General features: G+C 40.2%; 1 protein-coding gene and 1 pseudogene across 1 annotated transcript; one reads left to right on the top strand and one right to left on the bottom strand.

Annotated features, from left to right (window-relative positions):
* The first annotated feature begins 7889 nt into the window (after positions 1–7889).
* On the top strand, positions 7890–8930 carry LOC100668847 (olfactory receptor 1G1). Its single transcript, XM_064270395.1, has one exon. It carries the CDS (start codon positions 7890–7892, stop codon positions 8829–8831), a length of 942 nt encoding a protein of 313 aa, XP_064126465.1. The 3' UTR covers positions 8832–8930.
* Positions 8931–18285: 9355 nt separating this feature from the next.
* Positions 18286–20029, bottom strand: LOC135228040 (olfactory receptor-like protein DTMT; annotated as a pseudogene).
* Positions 20030–27924: the final 7895 nt, after the last annotated feature.

Raw genomic sequence — 27924 nt, 5'->3', positions numbered from 1 at the left:
TGGTATTAGCCATTTTGAATTGGACAATCATATAGTCTACTACGCTGGGAATGACAATTTGAAGAGGAATGGTGTTGAATTCATCATCAAAAAGAACATTTCAAGATCTATCCTGAAGTACAACACTGTCAGTTATAGGATAATATCCATACGCCTACACAGAACATCTGTTAATGCTATTATTGAAATTCACACGACAAACACTAAGGCCAAAGATGAAGAAATTGAAAACTTTAACCACCTTCTGCAGTCTGAAATTGATCGAACATGCCATCAGGATGCATTGATAATTACTGGTGATTGGAATGCAAAAGTTGGAAACAAAGAAGAAGGATCGGCAGCTGGAAAATATGGTCTTGGTGATAGAAACGATGCCAGAGATTGCGTGATTGACTTTTGCAAGACCAATGACTTCTCCATTGCAAATACCTGTTTTCAACAACATGAATAGCGACTACACACATGGACTTTGCCAGATGGAATACACAGGAATGAAAGTGACTACATCTATGGAAAAAGACGATGGAAAAGCTCAATATCATCAGACAGAACAAGGCCAGGGGCTGACTGTGGAACAGGCCAGCAATTGCTCATATGCAAGTTCAAACTGAAATTGAAGAAAATTAGAGCAAGTCCACAAGAGCCAAAATACAACCTTGAGTATAACCCACCTGAATTTAGAGACCATTTCAAGAATAGAATTGATGCATTGAACACTAATGACCAAAGACCAGACTAGTTGTGGAATGACATCAAGGACATCATACATGAAGAAAGCAAGTGGTCATTGAAAAGACAGGAAAGAAAGAAAAGACCAAGATGGATGTCAGAGGAGACTCTGACACTTGTTTTCGAATATCAAGCAGCCAAAGCAAAAGAAGGACCGATGAAGTAAAGGAACTGAACAGAAGATTTCAAAGGGCAGCTCAAGAAGACAAAGTATTATAATGACATATGCAAAGAGCAGGAGATAGGAAACCAAAATGGAAGAACACGCTAGGCATTTCTCAAGCTGTAAGAACTGAAGAAAAAATTCAAGCCTTGAGTTGCAATAGTGAAGGATTCTATGGGAAAAATATTAAATGACACAGGAAGCATCAAAGGAAGATGGAAAGAATACACAGAGTCAGTATACCAAAAACAATTAGTTGATGTTCAACCATTTCAAGAGGTGGCATACAATCAGGAACTGATGGTACTGAAAGAAGAAGTACAGGCTGCACTGAAGACTTTGACAAAAAATAAGGCTACAGGAATTGATGGAATATCAATTGACATGTTTCAACAAACAGATGCAGCTCTAGAAGTGCTCACTCATCTATGCCAAGAAATATGGAAGACAGCTTCCTGGCCAACCGACTGGAAGGCATCCATACTTATGCCTATTCTCAAGAAAGGTGATCCAACTGAATGTGGAAATTATTGAACAATATCATTAATATCACATGCACACAAAATTTTTCTGAGGATCAATCGAAAGTGGCTGCACCAGTATAAAAACAGGTAACTGTCAGAAATTCAGGCCAGTTTCAGAAGACGACGTGGAACCATGGGTATTACCGGTGATGTCAGATGCTGAAAGCAGAGAATACCAGGATATTTACCTGTGTTTTATCGACTATGCAAATGCATTCAACTGTGCTGATCATAACAAATTATGGATAAAATTGTGAAGAATGGGAATTCCAGAACACTTAATTGTGCTCATGAGGAACCTGTACGTAGATCAAGAGATAGTTGTTCAGACAGAACAAGGGGATACTGAGTGGTTTAAAGTCAGGAAAGGTGTGCATCAGGGTTGTATCCTTTCACCATACCTATTCGATCTGTATACTGAGCAAATAATCTGAGAAGCTGGACTATATGAAGAAGAAGGGGACATCAGGATCGAAGGAAGACTCATTAACAACCTGCATTATGCAGATGACACAACCTTGCTTGCTGAAAGTGAAGAGGACTTCAAGCACTTACTAATGAAGATCAAACACCACAGCCTTCAGTATGGATTGCACCTCAATGTAAAGAAAACAAAAATCCTCACAACTGGACCAATAAGCCCCATCATGAAAAGCAGAGAAAAGACTGACATTGTCAAGGATTTCACTTTACTTGGATCCACAATCAACAGCCATGGAAGCAGCAGTCAAGAAATCAAAAGATGCATTGCATTGGGTAAATCTGCTGCAAAGGACCTCTTTAAAGTGTTGAAAAGCAAAGATGTCACTCTGAAGACTAAGGTGCAGCTGACCCAAGCCATGGTATTTTCGGTCTCCTCATATGCATGTGAAAGCTGGACAATGAATAAGGAAGACCAAAGAAGAATTGATGCCTTTGAATTGTGGTCTTGGCGAGGAATATTCAATATGCCATGGACTGCCAAAAGAACAAACAAACCTGTCTTGGAAGAAGTCCAACCAGAATGTTCCTTAGAAGCAAGGATGGTAAGACTGCGTCTCACATACTTTGGACGTGTTGTCAGGGGGGATCAGCCCCTGGAAAAGGATATCATGCTTGGCAAAGTAGAGGGTCAGCAAAAAAAGAGGGAGACCCTCAAGGAGATGGATTGACACAGTTGCTGTAACAATGGGCTCAAGCATAACAAGGATTGCAAGATGGCACAGGACCAGGCAGAGTTTCTTTCTGTGGTACATAGGGTTGCTGTGAGTCAGAACCGACTCAACGGCACCTAACAACAACAAACTTAAATGAAATAACAAGAATAGGCAAACGTATGCAGAACAAAGTTTATTAGCGATTACAGGAGGTGGGGGGAAAGGGGAAGTCATTGTTTAGGAGGCACTGAGTTTCTGTTTATGGTGATGGGAAATTCGGCAATGACTATGGGTGATGGTTGAAAACATGATTACTGTAATTGATATCACTAAACTATACACCTGAAAATGTTGAATTGGCCAATATTGTGTTATATACATTTTTACAACAGTAAAAAAAAGAAAAACTTTAAGACTGAGAAAGTTAAAGATGGTCTTTAGGGGTGTTCATCTGGTCAAACTGGGGAGCCCTGAGTTGGATTGGGGCTCACTTGATGTCCTATCTCTCCAGAATCGAAGATGGAGGAAGTGGTATAGGAAGAGGAACTCAGCAGAGATCATCTTTCTAGCCTAACAGCGCATCACTCTTCTCCGCTTACGTTCATCCAGCTGTGCCAGTTGCTATTTCACTGTAGTCAATGAATAAGGAGCATCAAATATCACAGGTGCCGAGTGTTACATGTCTGGCAGAGACTCTGGCTGTCACATGCTTCCACTTTCTTCTTAAAAGGACTGGGTCACTCTTTTCCTTTTGCCCATCCATGACAGAAAAAAATTAAGCTGGATTTTCTTAACATGCAGTTATACAGGGGTTTCTTTGTTCAATCAAGTGGAATAAGATACTTAAACCAGTAACTTCCTGATATAAGGGTGTGTCATACTAGCACTTGGAGAACATACAAGGAATTGGACACTGTTCCACAGAGATTCCAAGAATAATCCATATTTCTGGGTCATTCATAGTCTTGTTTCTATATTCTCTGTGTACCCTGATTAGATGATTAGGAGAAGGGAGGCTAGTTGGAGGTCAGTTCTACAGGAGAAAGAAGAGACTCCATTTAGCTCAATGTTATTTCAGCTCCCTCCTGCCCCAAGGACATGTTATCCAACGTCTGCAAGGATGGAATTCAGGCTGGTGGCATCTACATGATATGGAATGTCCAGAGGAGGTAAAGACAGCACTGACATAGCCTTAACCTGGCCTGGGATTATCATCTCTAGAAGAAGAGGAGACATAGAGTCCTCTCTAAGCCAACAGTGGTTCAACCCTTCTGGCATTTTTCATGATGCTGAAAGCCTCTCTCTGCACTTCCTTGAAAAGCTCTAAAACTCAAGGCTAAATGAAGCAACCCAAACTCCCTTAGCTGCTCTGCTGGTGTGTGGAATGGCAGAATCCTGCTAGGACCACAGAAATGTCATGGCCAAGTCCCTAATGCCTTAGCTTCTCTTGGACCAACTCATAGCAGGGACACAGCACTGAATTCTCAGACCTCTTGGGATTTGATACCTCACAGAATTAATTATCTTCAATTTAACAGACCTTGAGATTGGTCCAACCCGCAGCTAAGAACAGCAGAACTCTAAATTCGGGGGTACTGATGAAATTATGAGAACACATTTCTCATGGGCTTTGATAAGGCAGACATTAGCATCAAGTTCTGGAAAAGTAGAAAAGGGAGGCTACGTGATTGTTATTAGGCCTCCTCTGGTCTTCCTGTGAATGCAGCTTCCAGGGATAATGTATACTGGCATGATCCGGGTCCTGATCTGGAGCTCTTGTTCCTTCATTCTAAGAGTGGACAAAAATAAATGGTTTCTCTAATACTGTGAGACAAAAGAGAAATTGGACAAGATGCAGTGATGGCAATAATCGTCATGCAACACATCCAACGCATGAAGCAATTGCCTTTTTGGTACCTTTAACAGAAGTTCTCGTCACCTCCTTGTCATCCACAGTGGGAGAGATGCATATGAAACAGAGGTCAGCCAGTAGCAGCCTCAGCGAATGGCAAGAACATCCAGGTAGAGACTAGGAAAGGGAGATACCCAGCTCCTTTTCAATTCTTTTTCTCCCCTTTCCCCTTCTACCCATCCCAGCCTATGGTCAGGTAGGAGCCAGCTCTCACACAGCCTTTCTGCAAACAGTCCTACAACAACAATAATGATGCTGTGTTACTTCAGCAGCCAAAAGGGGCAGAGCCCCAGGTCCTTAAGATCTTACAGACAATGAGAGCCTTTGTGATATAAGGAGTCAACAGTGGTTTCTCTCCAGGTAATTCCATCATGATTCTTTTCACCAAACTCCCACACTGTACAGAAAACACACATGCACTCACACACCTACACACATACACAAACACATGAGCATACCCACTCAGGCCCCATACAGAATTAAGGCTTTAAAAGAATATAGCATCAACCATACAAGTTTCTTTGCTATTTACGGACCCTCCATAAAACAGAGGCTGCATTATATTGCATTGTCCTCCATTATACACATTCTATGAGCTCCTGATTGATTGCTCGGATAAGGTTTCCTTAATTAATTTATTTTTTAATAAGTATTACATTCAATTCACATAGGTAAAACTGCAATATGTCCTAAAGGTACACATGAAAAATCTCTCACCCACTCTTACCCCTCTGCCACCCAATTCCCACACCTCTAACAAATAATCACTGTTATTGGTTTCCTGCCTATTCTTTCAGAGATTTTTTAATGAACATATTAACCAGTATAAATGCATGTTATTTTGGGGTATGGGACAAAATGTGTTTCTATTTGGGACAGACAATGGGGATATGTGTTTGAGACGTGACCAGAACTCTTTAGTCCCAACCACCACCTTATTCCCTCTGTTTGTTAGCTTTAACTTTCACTTATTTCCCCTATGGGTGCTTCTCCCCCATCAGTGGGGAATATGGTTTCTCTCAACTCAGTTTCCCTTTTTAAACCTGAACCTAAGTTCCAAGGGCAACCAAGTTGAGTTCACCAAAAATATTAATCAGCCAACCACAGGAAGTTTATATCTCCTAAAACAGCACTCAAGTTGTTTTCCTTTTTTAAGTTGTAGGCTTTGTATTTCATAACAAGCCTGGAAAAATACCCATTGATTCCATGTGAGAAGGAAGGGTTTTGTATTTAAAGGTTTTTATATTTGGGTGAAGTCCTGGGTATTCTTTGGGCAGGAGATGGCCTAAAAATTGGGACTAAAGTATGGTAAAAGGTGAAAGAAGGGAAGAAGTAAAGTCCCTGGTGAGGACAGAGCAAAACTTCTATAGAGTTTCCAAGGAGCACCTGGTGGATTCAAACTACTGACCTTTTGGTTAGAAGCCATTGTACTTAACCACTACACCACCAGGGTTTCCAAGAGGGAAAGTAGAAGGGGAATTAGGGCTGAGGCTCCTGATTCTGCTGAGTCAGAGCTCAGCAGGAGATAAACTCAAGGAGGATGCAAATAGGGCTGATAGTCTCCCAGAATATGCTTAACTTCAGGGGGAAAATAAGCATCAGGGAAAACTGATTCTGTGGGTTACTTCTGTGGCCCCGGTGGTGTAGTGGTTAAAGCAATCAACTGCTAGCTGAAAGGTCAGTGGTTTGAAACCTCCAGTGGTGGCTCCACGGGGAAGATGTGGCAGTCTGCTTCTGCAGAGATTTACAGCCTTGGAAACCCCATGCGGTCACTATAAGTCAGAATCAACTGGATGGTAGTAGGTTTGGTTCTTTTGTTTTTTGTGATTCCTGTGGCCAGGAATGACGAGAATTACATTAACTCACAGCAACATGTGACCTGACTCACAAAAAGGTTCATGCCATTCCCTTTGCCTGATACCACCTCTGTCCAATTTTGTTTTCCATTTGTTGAGGTTTATTTATTCATATACCAGGTACTCACTGAGCACATGTTGCACCAGGCTCAGTGCCAACGCCAGATTTCAAAGGAGAATGAGATAGGTGTCTTCTCTGCCTAATCTCCATGATGCTGTCAGTAGAATGGAGGACACAGACAAGAAAACAGGCAGTTAAAATGCAGATGACTTCTGCTGTGGTGAGGGGGGTAGTGGAGGTACAGAAGTATGAGGAGGAGCACGAACATGAGTTTGTTGTGAAGGATGGATCAGGGAAGTCTTCCTAGAACTAACATCTGAGATTCGATGTTTGGCAAAGACTAATGAATGGGAGAGGGAAGACGGTCCAGGCACGAAAATAACATGGGCCAAAGCCCAGAAGTAAGTTATCGAAAGTGGTTTAATATAACTGGAGAAGAGAGGTCCTTGAGGGATGGGGGAAGATGGGCCCGTCTGTAATAAGTGCCAGTGACAACCCAGGACCACCAGGCCATGTTAAGAAGCTTAGAGCTTTTCCTGAGAGTAATGGGGAGCTCTTGAAGGATTTCTCTGTGGAAAGACCAAATCAGATTTGATATGTAAAAAGCTCATTCTTACTATGATAAGGGATTCAGATGACAGGTGGGCACAAATAGAGGAAGGAAGAACAATTACCTAAATCCAAGTTAGAAATCATGGTCCCCTAATCTATAGTAGAATCCCTGGTGGTGTAGTGGTTAAGTGCTACGGCTGCTAACCAACAGATCGGCATTTCAAATCCACCAGGCACTCCTTGGAAACTCTATGGGGCAGTTCTACTCTGTCCTATAGAGTCGCTATGAGTCGGAATCGACTCGACGGCAGTGGGTTTTTTTTTTTTCTGGATTTATGGTAGTGGCAACTAGGATAGAGAAAAGTGGGTAACTTTGAGCTGTATTGAGAAAGCAAAATTGCCAAAATTTGGTAATTATTTGAATGTGAGAGGGCAGGAAGAAAAAGAGACCAGTGATGATGTTCAGATCTCTGGCCAGACCAACTGTGTAAATGGTAGTGATAATTTCAGTGTTAACATCCTTTTCACCAATTCCAAAACCCCTTTTCCAGTGGCCATGGTTTTTGAAGTATTGGAAAAATATGTGAAAGACTGAGTTAACCTATGAAATCTTAGGTTTATTAATTCAAGATTTCCATGCAAACAGCATAATAGCTAGGCCAACAAGTACCGCAAGATATATGTATTGGATTAAAGCTTACATAATAAGGTGAAAAGCCTCTTCTCCGACTGAAAACAAATCTTTGATTTCCCATGCCACCAAGCACAGACACACGCAAACATTCACGTGAGCTGTATGAAATTGCCGTTTCTGTAGGTTCCAGTCCAATACTGAAAATTTCATGTGATTCATCCTAACGCTAGAAGATCAAGATTGGACTTTTGCATAATTTTCAGAGTTCACAATCCAAGGGTTAGCAACCTTAGACAATTGACCCAACTTTCTGCTTCCAGGGATGGGAAAGGAAAACTGGTCCAGTGTCTCAGCATTTTTTCTCCTGGGGTTCTCCAAGCAGAAGGAGCAGCAGGAAGTCCTCTTCGGGCTGTTCCTGTCCATGTACCTGGTTACTGTGGCAAGCAATCTCCTCATCATTCTGGCTATCATCTCTGATGCTCACCTCCACACCCCAATGTACTTCTTCCTGGCCAACCTCTCCCTTGCTGATGCGTGCTTTGTGTCTACCACAGTCCCCAAGATGCTGGCAAACATATGGACCCAGAGTCAAGTCATCTCGTATGCAGAGTGTCTATCTCAACTATATTTTTTCATGTTATTTGTGATGCTAGAGGTGTTCCTTTTGGCTGTCATGGCTTTTGACCGCTTTGTGGCCATATGCCACCCGCTCCATTACATCATGGTCATGAGCCCTGGGCTCTGTGTCCTTCTAGTCATTGCGTCTTGGATCATGAATGCCCTCCACTCCCTACTACACACACTCCTGATGAACAGCCTGTCCTTCTGTGCAGACCATGAGATCCCACACTTCTTCTGCGACATCAACCCTCTCCTGAGTTTGTCCTGCACAGACCCCTTTATCAATGAGTTGGTGATCTTCACCCTAGGGGGACTGGCAGGCCTAGTTTATGTGCTTTGCCTGATTATCTCTTATGCATATATTTTCTCAACCATCCGGAAGATCCCCTCAGCTCAGGGAAAGCAGAAAGCCTTTTCTACCTGCAGTTCTCATCTCTCTGTAGTCTGTCTTTTCTTTGGGTCTTCCTGTTGTGTTTATTTCAGTCCTCCCTCCACCCGCTCAGCACAGAAGGCCACAGCTGCATCAGTGATGTACACCGTGGTTACCCCAATGCTGAATCCCTTTATCTATAGTTTAAGGAACCAAGACATCAAGTCTTCCCTGAGAAAGCTCATTTGGGTTAGGAAAATACATTCCTTTTAAAATTCCCTGGGTGGCAAAAACGGTTAATCACTTGACTACGAACTGAAAGGTTGGCAGTTTGAACCCACCCAGAGGCACCTCAGAAGACAGGGCTGGTGATCTGCTTCCAAAAAGTCACAGCCATAAAAAACCCTGTGGAGCACAGTTCTGTTATGCAATACATGGGGTCTCCATGTCTGAATCAACCTCATGGTAACTGGTTTGCTAGGATTTAGTGGTAGAGATTTGACATCCAACATGGGACTCTCCACCCATTTGCATTCACCACACTAAGCAGAAATAGGAGAGGGAGAGAAATAGAAGACTTCACTTCCAGTATTTGTGATCTCAACTTGAAATCTTCAGGCCTAAGCTATAGGACTCAATCAGAGCAAACCCATCATCAGGTAATGTAATTAGCTTAAATTCTTACAATTATAATGTTCTAAAATCATAGTCATCCAGACTTATAATATGATAAAGGATGTGCTTGAATACTTTTGAACAACATAAGACAGTTCATGACCAAAATAAGGGAGTGTATGGCTGGGGTGTTGTATGTGGCCAAGAATAAAATCAAGGAAAGACAACACTTGGCCCACGATAGCTGTGATCTTGATGATCTGTATCTCTACCAACAGTGTTTTTGCCACTGAGGTTCCCCAGGTCTGTGATGGCATCATGCTGAATGACTAGGAACAAAGACTGGGAAGGGTTTGTTGGGGATGGATCTTTAGGTAGACTCACTACAATATTTCACCCAGAGTCCGAGACCCACAGTCCTCTTGCCACCTTAAATTTCACAGGAAAACTTCATTCTTCCCTTTGCAGCAATATTTCCAAGTCTTTTTCATCTTTGTAGTCCCAATGCTTACCACTTGGCATGGTACCTGGCACCAGTTAATGTGTACTGAACCCCACCTGGATGGTTAAAATCATGAAGTTAGGAAAGAATGATTTTTATAGACATTTCATAATATTCAGTTTGAATGATTGAAATCCCCTCTTAATTGATCTCATCTTCTCAGTCTCTCTTTCCCATTGCATCCATTCTTCACACCAGCATCAGATTAATCTTGGTAGAATACAGCATATCGCCACCACTACCATCCCATCAGAAATCTCCAGTGGTTTTATACTGCCTACAGAAGAAAATTTAAACAACTAAACGTGTAATCCAAAGACCACCTTAATCAGTTCATAACTTAATGGTCAATCATTAGCTCACACTATTCCATATTCCCCCAAGACCAACTCAGGCTAATATTTTTATAGCATATTAGTTATTATTGATGGAAGCTAAAAAAGACCAGAAAATCTAGGTCAGTAAAAGTTGTGGCAAAATCTGTACAATGAGGTACAGCCATACCAATAAATTTCTATAAGAAATTAAAATACCACTGTTGTTGTTAGGTGCTGCTGAGTCAGTTCCAACTCACAGCAACCCTACTTAAAAGAGAGGGAAAGGCTGTCCAGTCCTGCACCATCCTCACAATCATAGTTACGCTTGAGCCCATTGTTGCAGCCACTGAGTCAATCCATCTCATTGAGGACCTTCCTATCTTTCACTGACCCTCTACCATGCATGATGTCCTTCTCCAATTACTGGTCCCTCCTAAGAACATGACCAAAGTACGTGAGGTAATGTCTCACCATCCTCACTTCTAAGGAGCTTTCTGCCTGTACTTCTTCCAAGACAGATTTGCTAATTCTTCTTGCAGTCCGTGGTATAGTCAATGTTCCTTGCCAACACAATAATTCAAAGGCACTGAAAATACCACTATGAGGTGCTAATTTTTATTCTTGGCGTCTTTGTTTCCTTTAGGATCTGGTTGCATACTGCTGAATGTGAATTTTTTAATTCCGAGGTGCCAGTATGTCAGAGTCTGGGAGATTTCAGAACTAAAACTAGGCACTCCGTTCTGAAGTTAACCGAGAATTTCCCTTCTGCTCTCCCAATAAACAATTGGCTTGTTAAAGTTTTACCGACTGAAAAACAAAGTTCATTGTCTATTATACCAAATATGTTTCTGGGAGGCAGGAGGGAGGATGGAGGTTTGGGAAAGGAAGGGGGGAGGCTCTCATTGAGATGCTCAGTAAGTTAGAGCTGTAAATAAACTTGTCATTTTTAACTATCTCGAAGGAATTTTCCCAGCAGGCGCCTGGATTTTTTCTTCTTCCGTTTTATCTGAATAAGCTAGTTTTTACATTTCAAAAGACTTAGATGTAAAACTGATCTAATCTCTACTTTTTCCTAACTAACGGTTGATTTTATATCCCAAGACTCCCATTCCGATTAAGCATGACTCAGCTTACATCAGGAAACCTCCATGTCAAGAATCTTTGTATTTTAGTTTTAGAAATATTGCCTTAGTTAAATTGCATCAAAAGTGAGGGATTTGTGTTAGATTAGGACATGATGTGAAGAAGGTTTGTAGCTGATTGACCCTGGTAAATCTCCCCCCCACCCCCGCCCCCACCCGTCCTTTTTACCTCTGCACCCATCTGATGTGAACTAGTTACGCCATCTATTAAAATACCTCTTTATTCTGCCTGCAAAGCAGAACACACGGCAGCAGTCGGCCTGAACATGTGTTCTCTCATGGAATTAAAATTATTCCTTCAATAAAATTTTTGTTTTAATATATCAGAGCGTTGGTCCAGTGACTTCACTAGGACACTGCAGGGACATTAGTCGTGATTTGTGCAGATAACAGCCTCTCCCGTGGAGGTCAATTGTTGATACCCAGCTCGTTTCCTCCCTATTTACCTTACATTAAAACAACACACTGTCTTTTGACAATAAAAGGTAGTAACACTGGTGGTGTAGTGGTTAAGAGTTCAGCTGCTAACTGAAAGGTCTGCACTTCGAATCCACCGGGCGCTCCTTAGAAACGCTATGGGGCAGTTCTACTCTGTCTTGATAGGTTCGCTATGAGTAGGGATAGGCTGGACTGCAACAGGTTTTTTTTGCAGCATGGGCTTTAGGGTCAGACTAAACTAGCTCAAATCTTGGATTTGCCACTTACTTGTAAGCAGTGTGGCCTTAGAAAATTACATCACCTTTCAAAGCAAGTATAATCTACCTCACTGTGTTATCAACAAGTTTAAATATGATAATGTGTGTACAGCATTTATTGTGATCATTAAATGAGGTCTGAATGTAAGCATAAAAAACCAAAACCAAACCCACTGCCATCGAGTCGATTTTGACTCATAGCCACCCTATAGGGCAGAGTAGAACTGCCCCATACAGTTTCCAAGGAGCACCTGTTGGATTCGAACTGCCGACCCTTTGGTTAGCAGCCGTAGCGCTTAACCACTACGCCACCAGCGTCTCCGAATATAAGCATGCAGAGGGCTAATTCCTAGTATATAGTGTGTTTTCAGTAAATGCTGGTTTTTGTTGTGGTAGTCCTTGTTAAAATGAAAGCCAAGCCGCAGCAGCAAAGTGAATTCACTTTTTTTCAAGAATTGCTGGTAAGGAATTACCTATGGCCTACACTGCAAAACTAGAATGGACCTTGTAAAATCACTCGTTTGGAGGACACCATGGGGTTTAATGGAAACCCTAGTGGTGTAGTGGTTAAGTGCTACAGCTGCTGACGGAAGGGCCGGCGGTTCAAATTCACCAGGCGCTCCTTGGAAACTCTATGGGGCAGTTCTACTCTGTCCTATAGGGTCGCTATCAGTCGGAATCGACTCCCCGACAATGGGTTTTGGTTTTTGTGGGGTTTAATACTGGATCACCTACTTATTGAATTCATATGCCCAGAAGATTTCAGTCTACTTTTGAAACCATGCTTTCTGTGTATTTAAATTTACAGTAAAAATTCACCTACTTAATTTTACAATACAAAGGTTTACACCATCCTAAAGTCCCTCCTAACTTCTTGACAGGCATGCATCTTTCATTGTTTTAACTAATGTGCACCAGTGTTTTAAGTTCTATGTTTTAAACTTGAATTAGTTGTTACTCTTTCATATGTATATATCGTATGTGAATTTCTATGTATCAAGATTGTTTACGTGTGGGTCATAATTATAGCTTTTGAGGGGTGTCAATATGTCCTTATGCTATAAAAAAAAATTATGCTATAGTTTCCTCAAAATGACCCTACTGTTTTGTTTGAGAATTAATCCAAATTTTTGAATATTAAAAATCACTTCCATAAGCATTATGTTCCCATGCGATTTATTCTCCTAGCCTACATTTTTAGTAATTAGTATGCCTACCTATAATTTTATTTGAAACACTGGTGGCATAGCTACCAGCATCACAGCTTTCAGTGGAACTTCCAGACTAAGACAGTCTAGAAAGAAGCATCTGGAGATCAACTTCTGAAAAATTGGCCAGTGAAAACCTTATGAATACCAGCAGAACACTGTCTGATATAGTGCCAGAAGATGAGCCTCTCAGGTTGGAAGGCACTCAAAATATGACTGGAAAAGAGCTGTTTCTTCAAAGTAGAACTGACCTTGATGACATGGGTGGAGGAAAGTTTTGGGGACTTTCATTTGTTGATGTGGCACATCTCAGAATGAGAAGAAGCAACTGCAAACATCCATTAGTAATTAAAGGTAGAATTTACAAAGTATGAATCTAGGAAAATTGGAACTCATCAAAAATGAAATGGAACACAAAAAGATCAATATCCTAGGCATTAGTGAGCTGCAAAGGACCTGTAATGGCCATTTTGAATCAGACAATGATATGGTCTAAAATGCCTGGATGATAAATTGAAGAGGAATGGCATCACATTCATTGTCAAAAACAACATTTCAAGATCTATCCTGCAGTACAATGCTGTCAATGATCAGATAATAGCCATACAACTATAAGGAAGACTAGTTAATACAACTATTATTAAATTTACACACTGATCATTAATGCCGAAGATGAAGAAATTGAAGATTTTTACCAACTCTTGCAGTCTGAAACTGATCAAACATGCAATCAAGAGGAATTGAAAATTACTGGTGATGGGAATGCAAAAGTTGGGGAAAAACGGGATCTATAGGTTTTTTTTGTTTTGTTTTTTGTTTTTTTTATGGCCTCGGTGACAGAAGTGGTGTGGGAGATTGCATGATAGAATCTTGTAAGACCAACAACTTCTTCATTGCAAATACCTTTTTTCAACAACATACATGGTGACTATACATACACATGGACCTCACCGGGTTGAAAACATAGGAATAAAATCAAGTACATCTGGGGAAAGAGATGATAGAAAAGCTCAATATTACCAGTCAGAACAAGGCCAGGGGCCGATGGTGGAATGGACCATCAATTAATTGCTCATATGCAAGTTTAAGTTGCAGCTGAAGAAAATTAAAACAGGTCCATGAGAACCAAAATACAACCTTGAATACATCCCACCTGAATTTGGAGACGATCTTCAGAATAGATTTGATACATTTAACATTAATGACCAAAGACCAGATGTGCTGTGGGATGATATCAAGGACATCATACATGAAGAAAGTAAAAAGCCATTAAAAAGACCAAAACAGATGTCAGAAGAGACTCTGAAACTTGCTCTGGAATGTAGAGATTGAATGAGTATGGTGAAAGGATGCACTCCTGACCCACACTTTCCTGATTTTAAGTTACACAGCATCCCCTTTTTGTGTTCAAATTACTGGCTCTTGGTCTATGTACAGGTTCCTCATGAGCACACTTATGTGTTCTGAAATTCCCGTTCTTCGCAATGTTGTCCATAATTTGTTAGGATTCACACAGTCAAATGCCTTTGCATAGACAACAAAACACAAGTAAACATCTTTTTGGTATTCTCTGCTTTCAACCAAGAGCCATCTGACATCAGCAATGATATCCCTTGTTCCACGTCCTCTTCTGAATCTGGGTTCAATTTCTAGCAGTTCCCTGTTGATATACTGCCACAGCTGTTTTTGAATAATCTTCAGCAAAATTCTACTTGCGCGTGATATTAATTATATTGTTCAATAATTTCCACATTCTCTTATATCCCCTTTCTTTGGAAGGGGCACAAATATGGATCTATTCCAGTCGGTTGGCCAGGTAGTTGTCTTCCAAATTTCTTGGCAGAGACAAGTGAGTGACTCCAGTGCTGCATCCATTTGTTGAAACATCTCAAGTGGTATTCCATCAATTCCTGGAGGCTTGTTTTTCACTAATGCCTTCAAATGCAGCCTAGGCTTCTTTCCTCAGTAGTATCTGTTCTTGATCATATTCTACTTCCTGAAATGATCGAATGTCAACCAATTTTTTTTGGCACAGTGCATCTCTGTATTCCTTCCATCTTCTTTTGATGCTTCCTGCATCGTTCAATATTTTGCCCATAGAATCCTTCAATATTGCAACTCAAAGCTTGAATTTTTTCTTCGCTTCGTTCAGCTTGAGAAATACTGAGCATGTTCTTCCCTTTTGTTTTTCTAACTCCAGGTCTTAGCGCATTTCACTATAATGTTCATCGTCATTGTCCTCTCAAACTACCCTTTGAAATCTTCAGTTCTTTTACTTCATCATTTCTTCCATTTGCTTTAGCTGCTCTAGGTTCAGGAGCAAGTTTCAAAGTCTCTTCTGACATCCATTTTGTTTTTTTCTTTCTTTCCCATCTTTTCAATGATCTTTTGCTTTCTTCATATTTGATATTTTTGATGTCATCCCACATCCCCTCTGGTCCTAGGCCACTAATGTTCAGTGCACTTGAGATGGTCTCTAAATTCACATGAGATATACTCAAGGTTGTATTTTGGTTCTCCAACTACTGATCCTTCTTTGTTTCCAACTTCTGCATTTCCATCACCAGTAATTATCAATGCATCTTGATTGCATGTTTGATCAATTTCAGACTGCAGAAGTTGGAAAAATCTTCAATTTCCTCATCTTCGGCATAAGTGCTTGGTGAGTAAATTTGAATAATAGTCTTATTACTAGTCTTTCTTGTAGGTGTATGAATATTATGCGATCACTGACAGCATTGCATTTCAGGATAGATCTTGAAATGTTCTTTTCAATGATGAATGAGACGCCATTCCTCTTCAATTTGTCATTCCCAGCATAGTAGACCATATGATTGTCCAATTCAAAACGGCCAATACCAGATCATTTCAACTCACTAATGACTAGGATATTGATCTATATGTGTTCTGTTTCACTTTTGATGACTTCCAATTTTCCTGGATTCATACCTTGTACATTTCACATTCTGATTACTCATGGATGTTTGCAGCTATTTCTTCTCATTTTGAGTCATGCCACATCAACAAATGATGGTTCTGAAAGCTTGGCTCCATTCACGTCACTAAGGTTGACTCAACTTTGAGGAGGTAGCTCTTCCCCAGGTGAATTTTGAATGCCTTCCAACCTGAGGTGTTCATCTTTGGTCACTACATCAGACAATGTTCCAGTGCCATTCATAAGGTTTTCACTGGCTAATTTTTTTTCAGAAGTAGACCACCAGGTCCTTCTTCCTAGTCTTCCTTCCTAGTCTGGAAGCTCTGCTGAAACCTGTCCACAATGGGTGACCCTGCTGGTATTTGAAATACTGATGGCATAGCTTCCACCATCACATCAACATGCAAGTCACCAAGGTAAGACAAACTGAAAGGGAAGTGCCAACCCAACCTATAATACATACATACATACATATATATATATACACACACACACATACATATATATGTATATACTTACATACATATATCTCCATAAAAGTAACCCTTGATGGCACAATTGTTAAGTGCTTGACTGCTAACTGGAAGGTTAGCAATTTGAACCCTCCCAGTGGCTCTGCAGGAGAAAAGACCTGGCAATCTGCTCTGGTAAACATTATAGCCTAGGAGACCCTATGGGGCACTTCTACTCTGTCGTATAGGTCACTAAGAGTCTAAATCAACTCAACCTCACACAACAAAAACAGCAAACATAATGTTCATGTAAAGGTTGATCCATGTTCAAAGTTTGCACATTTGTGAAGAGCTCTTTTCTATTATCAAACAGAAAAAAATCTAAATACGGCTCCTGGTTAATGAACCCAAAGCTAAACTATGTACTGTACAATTCAAGAAAAAACATCAGACTTCACACTGGCATTTTCGTGAGGAAGAAAAGATGGCAGGTTCCCCCTTTCAAATCAAAGGACTAACAAACTACAAAAATATATTTAATGGTTAAGCATTTCTACTTTTCAGTTAGAATTTGTTCAACATCAATCTTAAAATGTCTCCAATAGTGTACCTATTTGTTTTATTTAAAGGCATACTCCATATGTTAATAATATGTCTTCGATCATATATTTCCAGTTGATTTTTCTTACTTTCGGCCCACTTTAACTCTCTCATCTACATTATCTGCTTGGCCATCTTGGGAATATGTTTTTACAACACCTGTTCTATACTTTATGATGGTATCTAAAGAAAATCATAATTCAAGACCACAACGAGAAACGCGAAGACGATATGAAAGGAATTATCATGAATAACTGACAAATAACTGGAACCTAACGGGATGTACTATTATAACAGAGGGGAGAGTAAGATTCTGTAGTCTTAAGATGCAGTATAGTGTAGTCATGAGGATCTTGATCTCTGGAGCCAATCTTGTTATTAGTTGCCATTCAGTTGGTGCCAACTCATGGAGACCCTATGTATAACAGAATGAAACATTGCCCCTTCCTGTGCCATCTTTGTGATCTTTGGTATTGTTGTGACTATTGTGGCAATGTATCTAATTGAGGGTTTCCCTTATTTTTTCTGACCCTTAACTTTACCAAAGGTGATGCCTTTCTCTAGTGATCGGGCTTTTCCGATGATGTGTCCAAAGCAAGCAAGCCAAAGTCTCACCATCCTCACATCTAAGGAACATTTTGGTTGTATTGATTTGTTCGTTCTTCTGGCAGTTCACAGCATATTCAATATTCTTTGCCAACACCACAATTCTGATCAGTTGATGTGTGTAAGTAGAAACCAATAATTCATCTATAAAATTGAGGTAATAATAGGAGTTGGTGTGTGAATAGATTGGAAAAGTGCCTGACACATAGAAAAGCACCCCACAATTTAACTAACAAGTTAATTAATGATGGGCTCTGATCTGGGTCTGCAAAATTAAAGGATAGAATGACGTGAGCATGTATGAGGGGAAGGAAAAAAGAAACGCTTTTATTTAGCAGTGAAGAGTAGGGTATGTTGAAAGTAGAGAACTCCAGGAGTCTGTGTGTTCCACGAGACAGGAAAGGTCAAGTGTTATCCTTTCTTCATTTGAGAGTGACATTGAGAGTTCTTGAGCAGGAAGAAGGCAATGACTTCAGTGATGTTTTAAAATGTAACTCGTGAACTGATATGGATAATAGGGGTTGGCACATATTTAAATTTTATTTTCAAACTTCAAGTCCACTGGGAAGGAGGAAAGAAAGATACTGAGCAGTATAGTTTCCTGCCCCCAAAGCTACTTCAAACAGCTCTGTTGTCATCACTTTTTCATGTTAACCTTTAGCATAAGGACTTGTTTGGTGGTTTTAAAACTGACAAAAATCCATTGATTTAGAGTAATATTCCATTGTCAACATTACTTTACCTACTGGATTACATAATGGTAAAATTCCAATTGTTGCTATTTTAGAGCAAAAGAAACTCTCCTCTTGCAAAAGACTCTTCCCAAGGCTCCCTTCATGTCTCTGTTCCTCAGGCTGTAGATGAAGGGGTTCAGCATGGGGATCACCACGGTGTACATCATACCCATGACAGTCTTCTTAACAGTAGAATGATCCTTTGATGGGCATAAGTAGAGACCAATAATTGTCTCATAGAAGAGAGACACCACAGAGAGGCGGGAGCCACAGATGGAGAAAGCCTTGCGGATGCCCCCAGGAGACGGGACCTTGATGATGCAGGAGACAATTCATGCACAGGACATGATGATGAGTAGGAATGGGATGACAAGAATGAGCCCTCCCATGAAAAAAAAAAAAATCACCGATCCATTGATCGTACTGTCAGAGCAAGCAAGCTTCATCACAGAAAAAGTGGGGGATCACGTTGTCAGTACAGAAGGACAGCCTGGCCATGAGCAGGGTGTGCAGCATGGCATGAGCAGTGGTCAGCAGCCAAGAAAGTGCCAAGAGACAGAGGCATAGCCTGGGACTCATGGTGGTGGTGTAGTGCAGAGGAAAGCAGATGACCACATAGTGATCATAGGGCATGACCACAAAGAGGAAGCTCTCCAGAACTCAAAAAAAAAAAAAAAAAAACAAATAAAAATACATCTGGAGTAGGCAGCCAGCATAAGGAATGAATGTGACTTGGCTCTGCAAGTTCTGCAGCAATTTGGGCATTGTGACAGAGGAGAAGCAGAAGTCAGAGAAGAATAAGTTGCTGAGAAACAAATACATGGGTGTGTGGAGGTGGAAAACCAGCCGAATGAGGACAATGATGAGGAGGTTCCCCAGGATGGTGGCAAGGTACATGACTAGGAACAGGATGTAGAAGAGGTTCTGCCAATCTGGCTCAATGGGCAAGCCCCAGAGGAGGAGCTCTGAGACAGTGGTTTGGTTCCTCTGTCATGCTGTGATTCTACCATGTTTATGCAGAAAATAATGCACCTTAAAATCCACGAATAACAAATGAATATATCTCTGTGGCATGTGGCTTATCGTAAATTGGTGGATGGGTGAGAATTTAAGTACAGGTGGCAGATTGGATCTGGCACCCACCACTGTATTGAAACTGCCCCCACAAAGTCATCAGTGACATCCATGTCTAAATCCAATAGCCTATCACATTTGAGAGTAATGATCACTCCCTCTTTCATAAAGCATTCTCTTCTCGTGGCCTTGGTGACACCTCACCTTCCTAGTTTTCTTCCTACCTTCCTTGCAATCCCTTCCACTTTCCTTAGAGAGCTCCTTCTGCTCCATCCTCCTTTGAATCATTGTGTCCCTCAGAGTATTGTCCTTCTACACTTTCCCCAGAAATGCCAATGAATCCCAAATGTATTTCTTCAACCCAGGCACTCCTCTGAGCTTCAGACCCACAAGTTCAGCTCCCTGATGACCACCTTATTTCACTGACACCTCAAACCTAATCTTTCTGATACTAAATCTGTGGGCTTCCCTGCCCCATATGTGCTGCACTCTTAGTGCTCTCTAGCTCTCTTGACAGCACCATCTGCAAGGTATCCAAGCCAGAAATCTAAGAATCATTCTTGACACTTACCTCTCCTTCGCTCCCCTCATTCAGTTGGTATATCTTATGGCCATTTTCTGAAAATCTTTCATACATGTCCCTTCTCTGCATCCTATAGCCACCATTCAGGTCACCTACTTTTCTAACCTGAACAATTGCAACAGATTTGGTCTCCCCACATCTACTCTTGCTCCTTTCCAATCCATTGGCATTATTCAGAATTGTTCTTTTTTAACTCAAATCTGCTCATATCACTATTCTAATTAAAAAGTTTCCCCTTTCCATTCAGAAAGCAGTCCAAAATGGTTAACATGACCCACAAGTCCCTTAATGACATTGCTCCTCTCTCAACTGCAGGCATAAGGGGTTTTTATCATTTTCTCAAAGGCATTCTTTCCTCACTCACCATGGCACATCATACTTCCATGGCCAGTAACATGCTTTCTCCACCTCACTTCATCCTTATTCTTGGCAAATCATCTTCCAGATCATTAAACTTTGGATTAGTCTCTGCTAGACTTTAAAGATAGGGAAAGGATCTATCTTGTTCACTTCTGAACCCCTACATTTAGAAAAATGTGTGGCAAAAAAATGTTCACAACCTGAAGGACAACGGAATTGTTTCAGCAAAGCCAAAAACGTTGGAGACTAAATATTTATTGCCACTGAGCTTTTCCAGATCAAGCGCTCCCTTATCTAAGTCCTTTGTTTTTCTTTCCATCAGATGCTGCACTACGGATTGGTCAGAACTTCCCTTCCCAGGCCAGGATACTACCCCATCTTAAGCTATCTTTCTATATGGATTAAAAGCAATCTACTCAGACAACTGTGCTGTTTTCTCCTTGATATTAAATGATATCAAAGACATCAATGTAGGAAGAAATTAGATTGATGTGGAAGCTTAGAGATCATGGGAAAAGCAAAAAGAATGAAGATAATCTCCAATCTCTTGGACATCATTCCAGATTTCCTCCAGATACCCCTCCCCAGTGTGACTCAGGATTGATAAAAAATTGCTAAGGAGAAGCATTTCAGGATGAAGGGAACTTCTCCAAGCACTGAAGAGACAGAACAGAGCCCTGACTGTGGAATATTCACCAAGATTATGAGGTTTAATTCACCTAGATAAATGTGTTTTTACACTTGGACGGTGGAAAGAAAGATGCGTTGTCATACTTTAATTGGGAGAAGATATCTATAGCTGATACCTCAAAAATGTCCCTTCCTAGGGACTGGGTGGGAGCCATCTCTTCTGTAAAATGTCTAATTAGGGAGCCAAATCAGCTAGATAGCATCTAAAAATGCTGCCATTGTTGAAGCTTTATCTACTCCTTTCATTTCCCAGAATTTCATTTTCTTCAGCTTTAAAATAATAATAATGATATGCCCCTGCCTACCTCACAGAGCTGTTCTAAAGTTGAAATCCCTTTTGAAAATGCCTTACAAAGTGTGGAAAACTCTTATGCAATACTTATGAGTACTGTTTTAAATAAACAGATTGAAACAGGTAGACTCTAATCATATTTCTAGAATGTGAAGTGGTGATGAAAGAGCCCTGGTGGTGGAATGGTTAAATGCTCAGCTGCTAACCAAGAGGTCAGCTATTCACACACACACGTCACTCCACAAGAGAAAGATATAGCAATCTTCTTCTGTAAAGATTACAGCCTTAGGACCTGATTTACTGGTATGAGAGAGGCTGAAAGAACATCCAAAACTGTGGCCCCTGGACACCCTGCTAACTCAGAACTGAAGCCACTCCCAAAGTACACCTTTCAGCCAAAAATTAGACAAGCTGTAAAACAATAACACATGTAGAAAGTGCTTCTTACTTCAATCAAGTATGTGAAACCAAAGGGGCAACACCATCCCCAAAGCAAATATGAGAAAGCAGGAAGGGACAGGAAGACTGGACGAATGGGCACGGGGAACCCAGGTGCAAAGGGGGAGAATGCTGACACATTGCAGGGATTGCAACCAAAATCGCAAAATAGTTTGCATATAAATTTTTGAATGAGAGGAAAAAAATGTTTGTCATGGATGAAACTGATAAGCACAACGTTGAATGAAAAAAAGAAAAAAAAAGATTACAGCCTTGGAAACCTTATGGAGCAGTTCTACTCTGTCCTGTAGGGTCGCTATAAGACAGAATCGGCTCGAGGGCAATGGATTTTGTTTTGGTTTGGTTTTGGAGTAGTTACGTAAATTTTACTCTACCTGAAGAACAATCCTACAAGTCACATTATAGAACCTTGGTAATCTGAAGTCTAAGGCTGTAAGGACCCTGAAGAATCCACCTTTCAGCTCTCCCAGTGTATCTGAGAGAGACTCCAGGGCCCTGACTGGGGATCCTGCTCCACTTTATTCACTATAGGCATATAGAGATAAAGCACCTGGAATCATCACCTGAGCCCATACTATCCCTTCTCACATCTTCTGGTCTACACCTTCCTAGACCTGAGGGACATTGTGTCCCAGTGGAATTTAGGTCTTGAATAACTCATTAATAACAAAGTAATTACCCAGAGATTCTCTGGGACAAATCCCCTAGAAGTTCTAGGGCAGGGACTTCTTAATGACTAGTCATCCTTGGGGTAGGAGAAGGCAACACGGGAAGCAAGCTCATGCCCTAGCCCCTCAGGGATGCTTACCTGACTACCCTAGCCCATGGGGTGTCTTCCTTGTCTGATTTCTTCATTAACTCCTAAAGCACTTGTCTTCTGAAGTACATAAGACTGATAAACTATTGATGTGTGTTGTTCCATTATTGCTTTTGAAATATTGTCCCAAGAACAGAGAACTAAATGTTCTTTATTGATCAATGGATGCATTTAGTCCCATTATTTACATTTAGGAAAAGTCATTTTGAGTCTTAGTGGGAAACTTTAATTTGCTTCTCACAACAGTCGATAAAACAAGCAGACAAGAGAATTAGGGAGAATGTAGAAAATCTGAATAATACAATTAACAAAATTAATCTAAATGACATATCTAGGACTCTATTTGCAGCAATCGAAAGATATATATCGTTTTCAAGTTCATATAGAGCATTTAACAAAATCAACCATATACTAGGTCATAAAGAAAAGGTCAATAATCTAAAAAGATTGAAACCATTCAGAGGATATTCTCTGACCACAAAGATGTTAAGTTAGGAATTAATAACAAAGAAATAACAGAAAAATTCCAACTACCAGGAGTTTAAACAATACACTTCTAAATATCAGGATTCAAAGAAGAAATAAAAAATGAAAATTAGAAAATATTTTAAACTGAATGATACCGAAGACACAACATCAAAACTTGTAGAATGCAGCTAAAACAGTACTTAGAAGAAAACATATAGCCTTTAAATGAATATATAAGAAAATCAGCCAGGAAAAGAAAATGTTTTTAATCCTATAAATATGGGCAAAATAGATTTAGAGGAGTCAGAAAACTTCCTCTGTAATGGGCCAAAGAGTAAATACTTACATCATTACATATGTTTGGTAAAGGACTAACAGAATACATAAAGAACCCCTACAAATCAACATGAAAAAGACAGATAAACCAATAGAAAAGTGAGCAAAAACTTGAATAGATAATTAACACTAGGAGATATACCTACGGATGACAACCGTATGAAAAAGTGATTAACTTCATCTGTCACCAGGGAAGTGTAAATTAAAACCATGCTGAGTTCCTCTACACACCCACAAAATAGTTTAAATGAAAAAAAAAAAAATCAAATCACGTTGTTAAGAATGTAGAGCAAGTGGAACTCTCATACGCTGCTTGAGGGAGGGTGTATTGGTACCAGCCCTTAAAAAACTGTGTAGTACTGCCTACTAGTGCTAAAAGGAAGCCTACTCTTTAATCCAGAAATTCCACATCTAGGAATGTACATACAAGAGAAATGTGTAGCTGCAGTATTGATAAGAGCCAAAAACTAAAGATTACAAACACCCATTAATGGTAGAACGGCTTTTTTTTAATGGTATGTTCATATAATAGAATACTACACAACAATGAGAATGAACAATCTGCAACCACATACAATGACGTGGATGAATCTCACAAATATAACGTTGAGTGAAAGAAGCAGACACAAACTGAATATAAAAACAGTATAAACTGTGTACTTCCACTTAAATGGGGTAAAAAAAAAAAAAAGAGGTGAAACTAATTTATGCTGTTAGAAGCCAGGGTAGTGGTTACTCTTGAAACAGTGACTGAATGAGAACATGAGAGTATTTCGTTCTTGTTGTTAGGTGCCCTTAAGTCTGTTCTGACTCATACTGACCATGTGTACAAAGAACAAAACACTGCCCAGTCCTGCACCATACTCACAATCATTATGCTCGAGCCCACTGTTGCAACAACTGTGTCAATCCACCTTGTTGAGGGTCTTCCTCTTTTTCAATGACCCCCTGCTTTACCAAACATGATGTCCTTCTCCAGCGATTGGTCCATCCTGATAACCTGTCTAAAGTCTGTGAGACGAAGTCTCATCATCCTTGCTTCTAATGAGCATTCCGGCTGTACTTCTTCCAAGACAGATTTGTTTGTTCTTCTGGCAGCCCATGGTATATTCAATGTTCTTCACTAACACCATAAATCAAAGGCATCATTCTTTTTTGGTCTTCCTTACTCATTGTTCAGCTTTCGCATGCATATGAGGTGATTGAAAACACCATGGCTTGGGTCAGGCCCACCTTAATCCTTAAAGTGACATCTTTGCTTTTTAACTCTTTAAAGAGATCTTTTGCAGGACATTTGTCCAATGCAATGCATCCTTCGATTTCTTAACTGCTGCTTCCATGGGCATTGATTGTGGGTCCAAGTAAAATGAAATCCTTGACAACTTCAATCTTTTCTCCATTTATCATGATGTTACTTATCGGTCCAGCTGTGAGAATTTTTGTTTTCTTTATGTTTGGATATAATCCATGCTCAAGTCTGTAGTCTTGAAACTTCATCAGTAAGTGTTTCAAGTCCTCTTCACTTTCAGCAAACAAGGTTCTGTCATCTGCATAATGCAGGTTGTTAATGAGTCTTCCTCCAATCCTGATGCCCCATTCTTCTTCATAGAGTCCAACTTCTTGGATTATTTCTCAGTGTACGAATTGAATAGGTATAGTGAAAGGATACATCCTTGACCTCACTTTCCTGGCTTTAAATCCCCTTGTTCTCCTCGAAGGACTACCTCTTGCTGTAAGTACAGGTTCCTCATGAGCACAATTAAGTGTTCTGGAATTCCCATTCTTTGCAAGGTTATCCGTAATTTGTTATGATCCACACAGTTTAATGCCTTTGCATAGTCAATAAAACACAGGTAAAAATTTTTCTTGGATTCACTGCTTTCACCCAGGATCCATCTGACATCAGCAACGATATCCTTCATTCCAAGTCCTCTTCTGAATCCAGCTAAGAATTTCTGGCAGTTCCCTGTTGATGTACTGTTACAACCGCTTTTGAATGATCTTCAGCAAAATTTTACTTGTGTGTGACATCAATGATGTTGTTCGATAATGTCCGCATTCTGTTGGATCACCTTTCTTTGGGGAACAGGTGCAAATATGGATCTATTCCTGTCAGTTGGTGAGGTAGCTGTCTTCCAAATTTCTTGGCATAGACACTTGAGCATCTCCAGTGCTGCATGCATTTGTTGAAATGTCTCAGTTGATACTCTGTCAATTCTTGGAGCCTTGTTTTTCGCCAGTGCCTTCAGTGCAGCTTGGACCTCTTCCTTCAGTACCATCAGTTCTTGATCATATGCTACATTCTGAAATGGTTGAAAGTTGACCAACTCTTTTTGATACAATGAATCTGTGTATTCCTCCCATCTTCTTTTGATGCTTTCTGTATTCTTTAATATTTTCCCTGTAGAATTCTTCGATATTGCAACTTGAGGCTTGAATTTTTTCTTCAGTTCTTCCAGCTTGAAAAATGCCAGACATGTTCTTCCCTTTTGGTTATCTAACTCAACTCCAGGCCTTTGCACATTTCATTATAATACTTTACTTTGTCTTCTCAAACTGCCTTTTGAAATCTTCTGTTCAACTCTTTTACTTCATCATTTCTTCCTTTGCTTTAGCTACTCTAAGTTCAAGACTCTACTTCCAGAGTCTCTTCTGACATTTATTTTGGTCTTTTCTTTCTTCCCTGTCTTTTTAATAACCTTTTGCTTTCTTCATGTATGATGTCCTTCATGTCATTCCTCAACTCCTCTGGTCTTCTTCGGTCATTAGTGCCCAGTGCATCAAATCTCTTCTTGAGATGGTCTCTAAATTCAGGTGGAGTATACTCAAGGTAGTACTTTGGCTTTCATGGACTACTTCTAATTTTCTTCAGTTTCAACCCGAACTTGCATATGAGCAATTGATGATCTACAGTTGACCCATGGCCCTGTTCTGACTGATGATATTGAGATTTTCCATCGTCTCTTTCCATAGATGTAGTCAATCTGATTCCTGTGTATTTCTTCTGCAAGATCCACATGTATAGTCACCATTTATGTTGTTACAAAAAGGTATTTGTGATGAATAAGTCGCTGGTCTTGCAAAATTTTATATGTGATCTCTGGTATCATTTATATCACCAAGGCCATATTTCCCAACCACCAATCCTTCTTCTTTGTTTCCAACTTTTCCATCAATGCACCTTGGTTTCACATTTGATCAATTTCAGACTGCAGAAGTTGGTAAAAAGTCTTCAGTTTCTTCATCTTTGGCCTTAGCGGTTGGTGAGTAAATTTGAATAACATTTGTATTAACTGGTCTGGATATTATCCTATCACTGACAGTGTTATACTTCAGGATAGATCTCGAAATGTTATTTTTGACAATGAATGCAACGCCATTCTTCTTCAATTTATCATCCCGGCATAGTAGATCATATGACTGTCTGATTCAAGATGGCCAGTACCAGTCCATGTATCAATGTTTATGCATTCCATTTCACTTTTGCCGATTTCTAGTTTTCCTAGATTCATATTTTGTACATTCCATGTTCCTATCATTAATGGATGTTTACAGTTGTTTCTTCACATTTTGAGTCATGCCACGTCAGCAAATGAAGATCCTGAAAGCTTGACTCCATTCAGGTCATTAGGGTCAACTCTACTTTGAAGAGGTAGCTCTTCCCCAGTAGTATTTTGAGGGCCTTCCAACCTGAGGGGCTCATCTTCCGGAACTATATCAGACAATGCTCTGTTGCTATTCATAAGGTTTTCACTGGCCAATTTTTTCAGAAGTAGGCTTCCAGGTCCTTCTTCCTAGTCTGTCTTAGTCTGGAAGCCCAGCTGAAACCTGTCCACAATGGGTGACCTGCTGGTATTTGAAATACAAGTGGCAAAGCTTCCAGCATCACAGCAACACACAAGCCACCACAGTACGACAAACTGATGGACACATGGTGGAGGAAACTTTTGCAGAGCTGTTAAAAATGCATTTTTTTAATATGAGTGCTAGTTACACAGATTTGTTTCGTTTGTAAAAATTCTTGCCAAAAATTTCAGAGTTGTTTTCATTTCCCAAAACATTGATAAGTATCATTGTTTTTCAGTCTCTGCCTGATAATTATATTATCTGAATCCCCTGTGTGCGTTTTATCTGTTGCTTCTAGCTTTTGGGGTCTTTTTTCCCTGTATGTGGGCTTATCTTAGGTTTTGTGCTGGATATTGTATTTGAAAAATTATTAAGATAAATAATCTGAGATCGAGGATGATGCAAAACTGGCAAGAGACCACCTGACCTCCTCTAATTTCACAATGGAGAGGAAAGAGAATTATCATCAACATCAGCCCAAGGCTGATTCCTATGAGGTAGAGGTCAGACATACCTCCTCTCTCCAACCTTTTTACCAGTTCTGACACCAGCCTTCCCTCCCACAGCATTTTCTACTTCTCTTCTGGGCTTGATAATTTGTTGCAATGGCCACACAGAACTCATAGACAATACTC

Source organism: Loxodonta africana, chromosome 18 (genome assembly GCF_030014295.1).
Source record: "Loxodonta africana isolate mLoxAfr1 chromosome 18, mLoxAfr1.hap2, whole genome shotgun sequence".
Lineage (NCBI taxonomy): Eukaryota > Metazoa > Chordata > Mammalia > Proboscidea > Elephantidae > Loxodonta > Loxodonta africana.
Note: the sequence above shows the minus strand (reverse complement) of the source record. Positions and strands in the feature narration are given on the sequence as shown.